The sequence below is a fragment of the Lemur catta genome, chromosome 15 (assembly GCF_020740605.2).
Source record: "Lemur catta isolate mLemCat1 chromosome 15, mLemCat1.pri, whole genome shotgun sequence".
NCBI lineage: Eukaryota > Metazoa > Chordata > Mammalia > Primates > Lemuridae > Lemur > Lemur catta.
The window spans coordinates 32,943,785-32,960,106 of record NC_059142.1 but is presented as its reverse complement, the minus strand read 5'-3'; the positions used below and the strand labels follow the sequence as shown (position 1 = coordinate 32,960,106).

Below are 16,322 nucleotides of genomic sequence, written 5' to 3'. Positions count from 1 at the left end.
AGCTGTAAATACATAGCAATAAACTATATAAAGAGAGAAACTCTGTAATCTATGTCTGAGTTACCTCAAAAGCTTTTGAGAAGCCACCTGGAATCAGAGACAACACTGGAAAATGGCTAGTGATTTGGACCACATGGAGCACAGCTGGACCAGAGCCAACAGCTTTAACCCTGACTGGTTTGTTCCTAATAAAGAGAAGGATGCAAACTGCATGTCCTCTTGGGCCTTAAAAGTATGGCTTTCCTGTACAGAGGGGCACTGGCTGATTTTTACTACTGGCATTATTATATGTAAGGCATTACTCTTATTGAAATCATATATTCTAAACATTCTTTCCATCTCAACCTCATCAGTCCCACACCACTCTTTAGTTGCCGCCATATTGACCTCTTGACCATCCCCTGAATTTATCACATGCATTTGTAAATACTATTTCCTATGATCATCCCTTCCCCGTCATACTTCTCCTGGTTAATCGGCCCAAATCTTCCCTGCCAACTCTTTAGCATCCTTTGAGACACAGCCCAAGCATTCTCTAACTAACACTACTTATTCTCTTTCCTCTCCCCCTCCTACCTCTAGGATGAATCAGATGTCCCTTCTGTGTATCTCCTTTTATTACCAACACTTTCTGTATCTCTTTTTATTATAATACTTATCACATTCTGTTATAACTACTATTTGAAAAATCAATCTCTTACTAGATTATGAGTTCTTCGAGGGAAAGGTCAGTGTCTTACTTATTCTTGTTGGATCTCCAGTTCCTGATGTATAGTGCACCCTCAATAAATGTTGAATGATTAAATGGACAAAGGAAACCATTTCATTTTAGATCTCTACACTCACTCTGTAGTAACTAGAGCATTGAGAGGATAAAATGGGTATATCATGTAGTTGACCATGTGTATATTCTCCCAAGTAAACATGCAATCTATTGGAAATAAGAGTTGTGCAGATTGTTATGAGGTAAAACTTCTGCAAAATGCTTCATAGTGCTTCAAGCGTCTGTTTCATGTCAAATAGTGAATCTATTGCTTGGCTCACAATTAATCTTCATGACATGATGAATGGATGGATGATTCATTTCTCTTAGTCTTCATCTAATGCTAAAGACATCATTATTATTATTCAAGCACAAAATTGAAGACATTTGCATTTGCTTAACATGAAAATACCAAATCTCAAAGATTAGGGTAAAACAGGGCCACAAAAGATCGGAAAATGGCCGTTTGTTTTTTTTTTTTAAATCTGTCACTCAGAATGTCCCATAATCTCCTAATTGAGCTATTAAGCCAGGATATTTTTTAATGGGTTTTGTGATCAAAAATAAAGGCTGACAAGAAAAGAAGACAACGAGTTGGGTTTCTGAGTTATTGCTTATTACAATTAAAGTACAAAAGTATCTTAACTTGCACATGAACCTGATTATGTCATTTTCCTTAGCTTCCTCTTAGCTAGCTACTCATAACTAAAGATAAGATCTACACTACTTATCTTAGCTTGCAAGCTCCTTCACGTTGGCCCCTGGTTATTTTTGTAACCCTGTCTCCTGTCACTTATCCCAACCCATCTACTCCATATGCCCATTTTACTGTATTTCTGATATTTTGTTTTTTTCGATGAACACACTGTTCTTGCCTCATGATATATCTTTTTTTCTCCCCTATTCTTTTGAAATCTCATGCATTCTTCCAGGCCTAGTTCATATGTTTTCTCCTCTATAAATCATTCCCCTTCCCCACTTTCATCTACCAACAACAGTTAATTGCTCCTGATTTATATTCCCATCACGTTTTGTACACACCTCTGCCATATAACATGTACTATCTTGCAAATGCTAAGGGCCAAGTATTGTTCACTGTGATTCCAGTGCCTGGCATACAGTACACTGTCAATACTTTTTCACTGAACATATGACTAAACAACTAAATAATGAGCTGGCATTTAATAGATCAGGTCCACAGTGTTAATAATAATTATTATTGATGATGATGATGATGATGATGATGATGTTATGGGAGCTGCTTCCATTTACTAAGTGACTACTATATGCCCGTTACTATGGCAGGAACTTAAGTCCATTTTCCCTAGTCCTCATTTTACAGATGAGGAAGCTGAGGCTCAGAGGACTTAAATTACTTCCCCAAGACCACACAGAGAGTGAATGTCAAAGTTAGAGTTCACATGTAGGCAGGTATTAGTTCCAAAGCCCATGCTTGCTCTCAGATGATATGTACAATTTGGCCAGTGGTTACTGTATTCCAGATAACCTGTTAGACATTTAAAAATAGTATTTTGACATTTTTATAATTATCCTGAGCATGATTTCCATTTTCAAGGAAGCCTTGGCTAAACAATTTTGAAATGTGTCTTAATTTTTCTTCTTCTATTGACACTGGTAGCATTTAGCTTTGGTGCATAGTCATGAGTATAAACCACCTTATCTTTGTGAACTGATAAGTATTAACAACCCTGAGAGGTTCTCATCTCCATTTTACAGATGAGAAAGCTGGAACCTCTCCTCAGCTCTCTGCATCACCCCCCACACCTGCAAAAAAAAACCCAACTCAACTGTCAACAATCCCAAAAAGGCTACAAAGTATACATAGTACAGCAGTAGTTGTAGACATGCACCACAAATTTAAAATCCAAAGAAACATTAGGATATCAAACAAGTTTTAAGCACATTCAGTCTATTGAATCAATGCAAAGAATTATAACAAAAAAGAAAAATCACAAAGAGAATAACTATATTGGGACATTCCATATTCTTTCAATTCAATAGCTCTCTAAGTGGTCTCACCCCAATTTTCCAGTATTTCCCAAAGTGAACCTTTTATTTCAGTTGGGATAATTCTCTCTGTATAGCTACTCATTGCTATTCCTCCCCTTTTGATAATGTGGCCCCTTCTGTTTCTTTTATCCCAACCTCCGACATTAATCTAATATCCTCCTTTTATTTCATGTCTGGACTGCTCCCTTCTATAGAATTTATATCTCTTATTAAACAGGCATTATTCTCATTGTTTTATACCACAATACATTTTGGCATTACAACTTTGGTTTTATAATTATATCTCAAAGATTAAACATCATTCATATTATTTTATATCACTCTAGACTATGTGTGTGTATCTCAATTTTGCTTTTATAGCTGTATCTTAAGCATAGATCACTCCATTGTATAGTTAAGACACAGATACTTTACATCTGCCTAACATAAAAAATGATTAGGGTTTCTCTGTCATGTTTCCCTCAACAATTCTTTGAAACAGGCAAAGCAAACATAATTTTCATTTTACAGATGAGGAAACTGAGACTCTGAGAGGTTAAGAGAATTGCCCAAAGTCAGAGGTAATTAAGGCAGAGTTCTATTGCAAGGTGAGTCTTCTGATTTCATACTCTTTCTGTTACATAATGGCTCACTACTATACACATTTATGGTACCTGGATTTTTTCTGACCTAAACCCCAGGCCCAAACATGGAATGCTTAATTAAAGTGACAAGTTGAGATGTTAGCTACAGACTTAGGATGGCAATCAAACTCCTCTCCTCACCCAGGGGAATGTTTCTCCACATTGACATTTCTTTTTCCCCTTGGGATTTTATATAACTCAGAAGACTTTCTTGACTATCCTTAGAGTTTCATCTATGATAGTTGTGTGGCAGTGATTGGGCTATATGACATCATGTAGGAAACTGGGTTTAAAGAAACTGTATTGCTAATGAGACAATTAGATGAGTAGTCTTTGGGTGGGGCTCTTTTTTATTTGATGGGTTGTCCTACATCAAGCCATATTGAAAGCCCATGCAGTTTACCATTTTGGAAGCACCTTAAAATTGGGTCAATACCAAATTATAACATATTAGCAGAAGGAGAAAAATTCTGTTGATCCTCTGGGTAATAAGCATTACATGGTTTCCAGGTAATTTATTAAACTTTCCAAGCTTCACCTCAATATTCCAAGCTCACAGAGATAAGGTGGGTTACACTTATGACTATGCACCAAAGCTAAGTGCTACCAGTGTCATACCAATATGAGAAGAAAAATTAGACATTTCAAAATTATTTAGCCAAGGCCTCCTTGAAAATGGAAATCATGCTCAGTGTTATAAAATGTGCTTGCCAAAGATTATTTCCTTTTAGTTTTTAAATCAGTTGACTTGGAAGGAGGTAAAAGCTCTACTCTACCATCAACCAAACCTATACAATGTCAGATTTGTAGGAAATAAGTAATGATATGATTGTGTGCTTACTATGTGTCAGACACTGCTAAGTGAAAATCACTGAACATACAATCTCATTTAATCCATATAACAAACATGCGCACTATTATTCTCTTTCTACACACAAAGACACTAAAGTTAAACCATTTTAATTTTCAGATTAAGAAAAGAATGCACTAAATATCCCGTGCGTGTAGTGACTGTTGATCATTAAATGCAGAGGAGCACTTGGGTAATAGTCTCCTCTGTTTGATTGACAGGTGCAGCTCAAATGCTACCTTAATTCTAGCTCTAAGCTGTAATCACCTTAAACTTTCACTTCCAAGTTCTCTAAGATTTACATCCATGTAACCCAATTTATTATTTCAATTGAAGACATTAAAATAAAAAAATTATTGAGTAAAAATATTTGAAAGGAATATTGAACCAAAACATAAATGATATACTGAATTTTGAGTCAGTCAGACTTGGGTGTGAATCCTCCACGCTGAACCTCTGTGGGCTTTGGTTGCCTCATCTATGAAATTAACCCACAAATTCTATGAATGGATTAGTTAAAATACATTCAATATATGTAAAATATGTGAAAGCACCACATAATTCAAATTGTTACTGTTAGTATCATGAATAAACTGACAAAGAAGTAAAGTTACATAAGAGGGAAGTAGCAAGCCTTGTATAAATTAAATCAGGCAGCTCTCTTTTGACCAGGGAATTTTCTCCTCATGCTGCTAAGCATACATTCTCACTGATCTGAGCTGCTTTTGTAGGAAGGGAATGGTGTTCTTGCAGCACAGAGAAAAATCGTCCTGTTTTTTCTCTCTCTCTCTCTTCCTGTCTCTCTCTTTTCCCTTCACAGACCCTGGCTACCTTACATTGCTAGTAAAGTGAGATCTGAGTTTAATGTAAAACCAGAAGTACTCCCAGATCATGGCATTCCCTCTTCAGCCTAGCTACATTGCATTAAGTAGCCAAAATAGATATGATCTCCCAAATAAAAGACATGCATGCTACTTACCCAGCGTCTAGCTAAGCCTGGCCAAACAGATCCCATTTACTAACAGCTGCATCACAACCGAATTATTAGTGCAGAGTCATCAACTAACTATAGCAAGCCCAGGTGTCTGTACTTTAAGCAATGTGTTTAAATAGGCCCAGGGAGAAAACTCCTTGGGTATACTTTTAATTCTGGAGGTGGGGTGGAGAGGAGTTGGAACCTTTGATTCACAATATACTAAGCTACAAAGCACCAGTGTGTTCCTGAAAGCAAATGTCTCCAAATGAAATTCAGTCAATATACCTTCCATAGGCCAAAGCTACTACCAACATTTTCCTCTGCAAACTGTTTATGCTGCAGACTTTTGCCAGCCTTCTCCAGTCTGGTATTCCTCAGTAATAAAGCCAACCCCACCAATGCATCAATCATTGATGCCTGGTAACTGTAAGAATTAGCACCCATTTACTGGTTAGGGCAATTCATCCCATGATGGTGAAGAGGTGCTTTGCTTATTAATTTTTTTTAAACTTAAGATTTAGTAGGTTATATGATCACAGGGTTCTGTTCCTTTCGGTAGAACTCAGTCGTGAGTAAATTAAAACTGCAAATCACAGAAACAGAAATGAAAGACCCACCAAAGTCTCCCTGAGCCACAATTATTCAACCTTAGTGCATTGCATTCCTATACATCCCAAGGCTGTTAGATGGGGAAAGAAAGGAGTCTGAGGCCCCCAAACTGTAGCAATTGTGAGCCACAATTATATTACTAATAATCCTGACATACATGGGCATCACTGAACGAGTAATTCTGCTTATAGGAGGAGGAGTCCACCTTGGCCATGAGAAAGAATGGCTTTTTAAAGTTAAGTTTATGCATGTGGAAATATAGAGTACATAATGTTGCCTCTCTGCCTAAATGTCCTCATAAAGTGCAAATTAATGCAGTTACTAACTAGGCATTTGGAACGCTAACCTAGTTTTCTGTGTTTAGCTAATAGCTAGCAATTTTGCTTACACTTTTATCCTCTCATTACATAGCAATAATGATTATTTAGTAAATACATGTGAAAGGCCATGTACTCCATCGCACTCCGCCTGGGTTGGAAATAACCCCTTCCTAATGCTTCTATTTGAATAATTTAGTTGCTGATACACCAGATCAAATAAAGCTGTGACAGGTATCCCACTAATGCCTCTTCTGGAGGCCGAGAACAGACCCTTTCTCAGCTTGTTCCCCTCTGTGATTTCCTGGCCAAATTCAGGGTAAGGGCTGGGGACTAAGAAGATGCTGGAGGAAGTCCAGAGTCTCAATCAATGTTAACCCTTTGCAAATCTTAAAGGTACTCAGATGGTTTGTCTGATTTGAAAATTATTTATGATGCTGGAGAGAAGTAGGGAAAGGCTATTTTATAACTGGCAAAATATCCTAAAACAAGGGAGAGAGTTTGAACTAGACATACAAAAGAGAAAGATGTAAAATGTGGCCTTGTGAGATACGGCCCAGTCCATCCCTGGTCATAGGAGTGATATAAACCTTTACAAGTCACCCAAGAATTTTTACTCTTAGATGCAGGATGGAGTAAAAGAGGTCCCACTAGAGGAGTTGGCGTGACCCTGGGGCACTTTTTCTTGTCTGCCAGGTATACAACATATCTCGTTAAAATATTATAGAGGCAAATTTCTTAGCAGGGTGGCTGAGCTCAAAACAGAATGATTTCTGATAACAGATTCCCATTCCTGCCCTATGAGAAGAAAAGTGAAACTGGATTGTGGTGTTTGGAACTGGGCCCAGGGTGAGGGCAGAACAAGGGCTTTTTAATATCCAGAGTCAGGTCTGGTTTAGGGGGAAGGGATTGACAGGGCTGAAGGAAGAGGCAAGACACAGAGTCCCTCCACCCCAATGCTGCTCAAATGTGTCTGCTCACAGGGGCAAGGTTCCTGCTTTCCTCTTCTGGTGACTTGCTGGGAAGTTGGCTGAGTCCCCAATTCTGCAGAGGGAATGCAGGCAGAAAGGAGCACTACAAATGGGCTTTGCCTTGGGTGTTTAAGTGGCAGGTGCGAAGGGAAACGTGGGTGGGCGCTGTTGAGGGGAGGAGCCACTGAACTGGGGAATACGGCTGGTCTTGGGGCTTTCCCTGGCAGCGCCCTCCCGCAGCGCCCTCGCGTTCCCAATTCCCTGCACCAACAAAGACACTGCTCAAAAATCAGAATTTCTCCCTACACACACTCAGGCGCAGGTATGCACAAGCTCTCCCTCATTCACCTCAACATCCTGGGTTCCCATTTGCTCCTAAAACCACAGATCAGCACAAGTTGCCTGAAATCAGTGAGTCTGAGCCAGCATATCCTTGCCTTGGGAATTAAGAAACACCACGATCTAAAGTGGTATTTGTGACACTGTGTTGTTTCAGATAGGTTCCCCCCCCCATTTTATTTGGGGGTAGAGGGGTGTGTGCCAGCAGGTTTCAAGCCATCACAATCAGTCCTGATGTGTTTGGGGAAGGCATGGAGGGCATCTCTCTGGTCCCTGCTGGCACTCTCCAGTCCCGCATCCTCCTGCAGTCTCTTGAAAGTGCCTAGATACCAGAGCACAGCCCTGCATCCATTTTGCCAGCCAGGAACCACCGAGTTTGGGAACTTTGAAAGCCAGAGGATGGGGGCGGGGGTTGCCAAGGCTCGGGTTTGGGCGCCAGAGTTCTCATCCAGGAAAGCAGTTGAAAATCAACACCCATCTGCTTCTTCTTTCTCACCGCTCCCCCCGCCCCCTTTCAGGACTCTACACAAATCCTAATTCCCACTAGACACACACACACACACACACACAACACGCACACGCACACGCACACCCCTCACACATACACCCTTGGGCTCAGAAGGGTTTTGATTCTGAAGGCGGCAAACCCTAAGAGCTGAAAGGGTCTCTGCCACCTCCCCCCCTCGCGCCGCACGTCTACACACAATAAAACCCTGTACGATCCAGACACCACGACATAACCCAAACCCGCCCGCGACTCCAGCGCGTCCCATACCTGATATGCAGACGATGAAATTGGCTTGAAGAAGAAAAAGCACCTCCCAGACTATTTCCATCCTCTGATTCTCATTCCAAGTGCATCACTCGACGGGAAAACAGGGGGGGAAAGGGGGAGCCCGACACGGCACACACACATACACACGCGCACACACTCCCGAGCGAGCGCACACTCGCACTCTCACCCGACAGCCGGCCAGGGACAGTCACCCCCAAGATCAATATCGCAGTTTGAATTGTTCCTGCAAATCTCCCCTCGGGCTCGACGGATGTGCGCCCCAGATGTGCTGACACATGTCCGATGCCTCGCTGCCTCGGAGGTCTCCCCGCTCGCGCGTCTCTGCTCCTCGCACCGGCGGCGGAAACCGCACTAGCAGCGGCGGCGGCGGCGGCAGCCACCTGAAGCCACCAGCGCTGGGCTCTTCCTGGAAAAACGAGACCCCGATCCGCCTGGCGCCCCAAGAAGACATAGACGATAGCCCCCCGCCGGGCCGCGCCGTGCAGTTCCGGGCTCCCGGCCGCTCCTCGCTCGCTGGCTAAGCCCAGGCAGTCCGCGACAAGTTGCCCTCGAAGTCCGCCGCCCTCACCGAGGCATGGTCAGAGGGTGGCCGCTCCGCTCTGGGGCCTTTCTTCTCCTGCTTCCGGGGGGCGGGGGGAGGAGCAGACACAGCAGACAGACAGAGAAAGAGAGGCAGGGATTATTGCCCGAAATCGCCAGCCGACAGCAGCCTCCGCCGACCCTCCCTGCTCCCCAAGTCCGCGCGCAGCCTGCCGCCTCCGAGCCGGGTTTGGGCCGCGCGTCCGGGGCGCCGAGCGGAGCGTCTGGGCGCCGGGGACTGGGGCGCGCTGGGCCCACGGGCGCCCCAAGTCGCGGGCGCGCTTTCTGCTCCTCTCCTATTTTCCTGGACTCCCCAGAACCCCCGGTTGCCTGGCTTCCATCGCCCGCAACTAGCGCCGCTGCCCAGATTTTCCGCAATGCAACTGCAGGGGTCGTTATTTCCTCGCCTACGGATCCCGACTCTTCCCGATTCCGAGAGGAGGGCAGGTGGGGGCGGGAGGAGGAGGAGAAGGGGAGGGGGGAGGAGGAGGAGGAGGCTTGGCCAGGTGAGCGTCCTCGCCGCCGCTGGGTGTCCCAAAGTCAGCCCAGGAGCCGGGCGCCCGGGGGCGGAGGCAGGAGGCCAGGGTGGGGAGCTGAGGCTGAGCGCGGCCATAAGGAGGAGGAGAAGGCTGGGCGACAGAGCTCCGGGCCACCTCGGCCGCTGCCTCGGCCCCAGTCCCCAGAAACCGCCTCCCAGCTCCGCCCCGCTCCGTCTGCCTCTGATGCCCTCCAGGATTTTTGAGTTTCTCTTCTCCTTAAAAAGAACTTCGCGCCTGCCAGTCGGGCGCAGGAGACCCCGGCGGGACTCATCCTGGGAGTGCTGTGCAGTGCTTCCCTCTGCTGCGAAATATTGGGGATTTTTTTTTTTTTGCATAATTCATTCCCTGCCCTCTCCCTTTCGTCCCTCTCATGCCCCCTCCTCCTTCCCCCTTTCCGCTCCGGTGCCAGAACACTACTTACCCCCGAGTTCTCTTCTCTGCAGGTTCCTAGACCAGGTGCAACTCTTGCCTGCAAATCCCTACCTCCCTCCTCCCGAAAAGGGGGGGCGGGAATCGTCTTCCCAAGTCGGGGTGACAGCAGCGGCTGCTGCCAACTGCGCCTTTGCTCAGCTCCGGCAGGATCCAAGACTATTGGAAACCTGGGCTTTAGCGGGGGACAGGCTTCCCTTCTTGTCTATCTTTTACTCTGTTTTTTTCTTTAGGGAAGCTCTAATGCTTTGGAGGCTTTTGCTGGGCTCCAGGATACTCTGCCAGCGACACTCAGCAGCTTCCACCGATGGAGGTTTCCCCACCAAACTCGCGCGCGCGCGCGCACCGCCCAGCGCCGGCTCTCCGAGGGCCCAGGGGAAGGTAGGGGCGGCGCGAGCACCACCCACCACCCCGGCGGAGGCCGGAGCCAGCCGGTCCGCGGAAGGGCTGGCGGAGAGGCAGGCTGTCTGGAGCCCGGGAGGGACCTGCACTCGGTTGCAGTGCGGCTGCAGGGGAGCTGGCAGGAAACCCTGCGCTCGGGACCGTTCGCCTAAGAGGGCTGGGAACGAAAGGGGAAAGAAAAAAAAAAAAAAACGCAGCAGATGCGTGTCCTTCTATTGCTGCAGTAGTGGTTTGCGAGAAAGCCCAAACCTACCTCTTTGGGGGTGCTGGAGACGAGGAGGGCAGGGTATGTAGGGAATCCCTGGAAAGATCTCGGATTTCTCCACGCGCTTGTCCCGACTGCGAACTGTGACGTTGGGAGATTTTGCACAAGCGCGGATGGACACACACCAAACACAAACACACACATAACCCGCTGGGATTTTTTTTTTTTTTGGTACTTTAAAATTTTTGAGGTTTAGAAGTCATTTCAGTTTGAGCCTCTAATAACTGCATAAAGAAAGGGTGGATAAGTAGAGAAGCAGGAGGCGAAGGAAAAGGTGCCGTTCAGCACAATCTAGTGAGTGTCCCCGTAGAGATCCCATCACCCGGGCTGTGTGACATCTGAGGTTGCGGGGGGCGGGGGGAGCCAAAGGAGTTACACTACACCGCTCCTAGGATTCTTGAACGGACTCCAGCTGCCCGGGAGTCTGGCGGGTCTTCTTGCTGAGTGGCGGAAAGAAGAGGGAGGGACAAGGGAGGGTGCAGACAGGAGAAGCGGCTCTCCAAGCTGTCTGGGCTGGGCCGACCGCGGAGCCAGAGCTGCGCCGTCCCGCCGCCTCCAGGGATTCGAAAAAGGACCCGCCAGCAAGACTTGCCTACTGTTTAAGAAGGAGATGAGGTCGGGGGAGAGATCGGTTCGCTGAGCGTTCTCTGAGATAAAGGCCAAGAACTCCAGGTGGTCAACACATTAAAAATCTAGGCCCACATAAAATAAATCAAGGAGTCTTATGCAGAGCTTCCAGGCTGAGCAGGAAAGGCATGGAAACTTGCGAACATTAAAAGAATCCGAGAATTAGCCCACTTGAGAAACGTATAGGACGAGGACCTCCGTTCTGCTCTTGGATAGAGGGATTTGCTACCAGCAGGAGAGCTCTTTCCTCTGGAAGCAGAAGCAGGGTGCCTGGGTTTTCATACCAGGATCCATTCTTTTATTAATGAATTCTGCATATTTTAAGTGAATGTCTTATATGCGTCAAATACTGTGGCGATGTTGGGGTTTTGTAATGGAAAATGCATAATCCTTGCTTTCAAAAAGCTACAGACCACACATCCCTCTACATTTTGCTTTCAGAGCCAATGTCAGTAAAATAACTCCATTTCCGTCTTTTCAGCCTGCATACTCACCTTCAGCACTCCCAAAGATTATTTAATCCATTCCCCAACACTAAGTTGTTTTATTTATTTTTAAAATCATTTCACATGAGAGTATTTGTTAGTAAAAATTATGGCTTGAATGTATGTTTGCTATGTGCCAGGAATTGCCAAATTCCATAAATGAATTATCTCATTTAATCATAACATCCTTATGAAACAAATATCATTTTTATGCCATTTAACTTATGATAAAATAAGCTCAGAATAGTTATTTGTCCAAGGTCTCTTAGCTACTAATCAGTAGTGCAGAAACCATAGCTGGGCAGTCCAAAATCAGAAACCACACCAAACCACCTCCCTACATCCTCTGTAAGAGCAGAAGTACACAGCTAGAAGTTAATCAAAACCAGGATGAAACTGTAATGGCAGATTATGCATTTTAGAATCTAACTGCCTTAGAATTAGGAGAAGAAAGAAAAGATCACCAGGAAGTAGGAGTAATCAAAACCATTTCTCATGAAAGAATCTGAGTGACTCCTAGAAGCACATTCTGTTCTTGGCACTTGGAATATATAGCAATGAACACAATCGTCCCCCAGCATTTTGATAACATATTAGCATTTTCTAGAAGAAAGAATAACTCTTAAGTCATTTCTAGGCTTAACCTATGTTTTTCTCAGGAATCCTCCATCTTAGTACAGAAAGTAACTCAGTAAAAAATATATTAAGTAGAAACCTTCAAACTGAAGTAAAGTGTCTTTCCTTATTATCTCCTTTAACCCATAAAACAAACAAAAAATGAAAAAAACCACATGACACTAGAAAATATTTATTCTGTTTTTTTAAATATTTTAATGAGCTTATATCCACACCTCAATAACTATAAAAAAATCTCTCTCCACAATACCTGCCTTCATCTTTTGTCTCTTTTCTACTTCTCTACATTTCTCCACTACAAATTCAGTGTGAGTGTCTTACACATTTAACAGAGTGTTGACCAAGCCCAAGTATGAGACAAGCTGCCCTGTAGGGTATATGGAATTACAGTTCCGATTTTCAGGAGAAGGTAATATTGAATTGTTTTGGGTTCTTTCTGTACCTTCTCTTTCATTCAACCCCATAGAAAAAACAGTGACTCATTTGATGGCAAATTTTGTATGATCTTGACATTCATTAGGACACATTTCTCAGCAGCTGGGCAAACGGTATTAGAAGAAAAAGGAGATCTATCTTTCTTCCCTACTCCTCTACCCTCTTGGTAAACATGCATTCAGGCTTAATGAGCTCAGTATGTATATCTATGTGTATCTATTTTCTATACCACTCTCAAAGAGCAGGACCAATAAAGTCTCTGCTTTCTTGCAGTAATTGCCAGTAATCCCATCATTCATGTGGCTGGGAAAGCATATTGAGAGCCTTCTCTGTAGACCCAACTATCGTGACAGGTGATTTCCTAGTTCTAGATTTGGGGAGAGTAATTGGAAAATGCCATTGTAATCTTATGTCTAAACCCTTTTATACAATATAACTATATACTAGAGCATTTTGGAACATATCAAGCCCAATTTAATGAATGTCCCATCCATATTTTAGGAAATGTTTCTATTTTTAATTGCTTTGATGCTAGAGGGAAAGAGAAGTTAGTGATTCAACTACCCCTAACTTCCATCAAATAGCTGAAATTACCCAAATAAATGTCAAGATATACCATGTTTATGGATGAGAAATCTCAATATTGTTAAAATACCAATTTTCCCCAAACTGGTCTATAGATTCAATATAATCTCAATGAAAATCCCAGAAAACTTTTTCATAGAGATTGACAAGCTGTTTCTAAAATCCATATAAAAATACAAGGGACCTAAAATAGCCAACACATTTTTGAAAAAAAAAGAAAACAAAGTTGAAAAATTTAAACTATCTGATTTCAAGACTTATAAAACTACAGTAATCAAGACAATGCAGTACTGGCATCAAGATACACAAATAAATCAATGAACCATAATAGTGAGTATAGAAATAGACTGACATGTATTTGATTTAGTTGATTTTCAACAAAAGTGCAAAAGCATTTCCTGGGAGGAAGAATAGCCTTTTTAACAAATTATTTTCTCAATATTTGGATATCCATTTTTGAGAAAAAAGAAAGATTCATATTTTGGACTCTATTAAAAATTAACTGAAAGTGGATTATAGGCTAAACATAAGCTTTTAAAACTACTAAAAAATGGGAGAAAATTTACAATAATTTCAGTTATCCAAAGATTTCTTAGAGATGATATGAACAGCATGATACATTTTTTAAAAAAATATATTTTGGCCAGGAGTAGTGGCTCACACCTGTAATCCCATGCTTTGGGACTATTTGAGGCCAGAAGTTTGAAAAAAATTATAAAAATTAAGAATTTATGCACTTCAAATATAATGTTAAGAAAATAAAAAAGTGTCACAGTCTGGGAGAAAATATTGGAAAATTACATATGTCACACATGACTTGTAAGCAAAACATGTAAATAATTCTCAAAACTCAATTTACAAAAGAAAAAAATTGTATAAAGGGCAAATGATTTGAATAGACAATTTACCAAAAAGATATATTGGTGGCAAATAAGAATATAAAAAAGTGATCAATATCATTAGTCACTGGGGAAATGAAAATGAAAATTACAATGGGATACCAGCAAACATATATTAGTTTGGATAAAATTTTAAAAAGAATGACAATACCAAGTGATGGTGAGACTGTGAACGAATTAGAACTCATACATTACCAATGAAAATGTAAAATAGTACAGCCACTTTAGAAAAAAGTTTGGCAGTTTCTTAAAAATTAAGCATATATAAACACTAGGACCTAACCATTCCAATCCTAGGTATTTACCCTAGAAAAATAAAAGCTTATTTTCACATAAATACTTCTACTCAAATGTTTATTGTCTTGTATTTGTAACAGTTATAACTAAGAACAACCCAGATGCCTATGAACAGATTAGTGGATAAATGAATTGTGGAAGAATTATGTATCAATAAAAGAGTGATGAACTATTGTAACATGGAACAACATGGATTAATCTCAAAATCGTTACACTGAGTGAAAGAAGTCAGGCAAAATAGAATATTAATACATATAGTATGATTTCATTTACATGAGATTCTAGAAAATATATGCTAATCTACATTGACAGAAGACAGAATAGTGGTTGCCTAGGGAGGGAGGCCGGGAAGTAGAGAGGGACAAGAGAGAGAGACTGCAAAGAAGCATAAGGAAACTTTTACCAGTAATGTTTATTCATTATCTTAATTATGTTGATGGTTTAATATATACATATGTCAAAAATTATCAAATTATTCACTTTAAGCATGTGCAGTTTGTTTCAGGTCAATTATCCTTCAAGATACTGCATCCAAATGAAAGAATTAGTTGTTAAAAATATAAGGCAGAGACTATAATTATAAATAGATATATTAATAAACTCTGTGTCTGGACTAGGCTTAGAGAAACTCAACCTTACCACACTGTCATTGTTCTATGTAAAATGTTGTCACCTACTAAATTACTCAGACTTTGAAAAATATTAAAAATTAAACTACTTGTTCTTTCCATAATTTGTAGAGTCTGGTGTAAAGAGGTAGCTCTGATGCTGTATTTGTATCTTTATCTGTTTTACAGGTATTGGATTATTATGTTATACTGTAATTATCCTCTTGGGACCATAGGGTAAGACCTCCTATTACTAACTGGGGACATTTGCCTGGAAAGTAGTGGAAATGACCCAGGTCAGTACATCTTGAAGGATGAGCCTTAGACTGGGGATGAGCAAGGAATGTTCCATTTACATTGAGCAAGGATGGGAGGTGAAGGAGTCTGTGTACACTTGAGGGCATGTGTAGTGGTGATGGGGAAGCTGAATTCTGTTATTGAGCTGTGGGCTGTAAGCTAGGCAAGGAGGAAGCCTTTGGTAACACAGGCAGGTATGCTGAAGTGACCTAATAAAATTGGCAAGTAACTCTGTGATCTGAGAGTACTCATATCTAATAGCCAGTTAAAGTTAATTTCTGAATGTTATTCCTTTCTGATGTCTCTTCAGATGACTATGCTAAACATCATAACCTTCTTTGGGAAAAATTTCCATGCCAACCCTTGGGCTAAAGAATAAAAAATATTGCCACAGTTCCAAAAACCAATGTGAAGATGGTAGCAGAAGCAGGAGTGAACTTTTGGGGGTACCTCAAACCCAAACTGTAGTGTGGGATGGACAGGGGCCAGACCTGTGGCAGAACAGAGATGGGGGATGGTGAAGATGCCAGAAATAACATGGATTATGAACAGATGAGTCACCCAGCAGGGACTGTCCAAGAGTTAGTAGGGAGGAAAGAACCTCAAAAGTGGGATTAGGAATCTACTATCCAGCATGCAGCTTGAGGCTGTCAAGCTGCATATTAGTTTCCTATTTCTGCTGTAATAAATTATTACAAACTTAGTGATTTAACACAAATTTATTATCTTAGACTTCTGAGGGTTAGAAATCTTAGGTGAATCTGCAGAGCAACATTCTTTGCTGTGGCTCTAGGGGAGAATTTGCTCTTTGTCTTCTCTAGCTTCTAGAGGCTTTTCATATTCCTTGGTTAACGGCTCTCTTTCAGCAATGGCTTTACTCCAACGTCTACTTCTATCCTTACATCTCCTTCTCTGAGTCTCTGACTCCCTCTTCCCCTTATAGGGATCCTTGTGATTGGGCCCA

At 42.2% G+C, this 16,322-nt stretch overlaps 1 protein-coding gene across 1 annotated transcript in view; it reads right to left on the bottom strand.

Moving 5' to 3' along the window:
* CA10 (carbonic anhydrase 10) overlaps window positions 1-8,672 on the bottom strand; it is a 470,926-nt gene extending 462,254 nt beyond the window's left edge. Inside the window, exon 1 of the mRNA XM_045569812.1 lies at window positions 8,255-8,672. Coding sequence (XP_045425768.1) covers window positions 8,255-8,315 — 61 coding nt within the window. The 5' untranslated portion in view covers window positions 8,316-8,672. The remainder of the gene's footprint in view (window positions 1-8,254) is intronic.
* Between the last annotated feature and the right edge of the window lie 7,650 nt (window positions 8,673-16,322).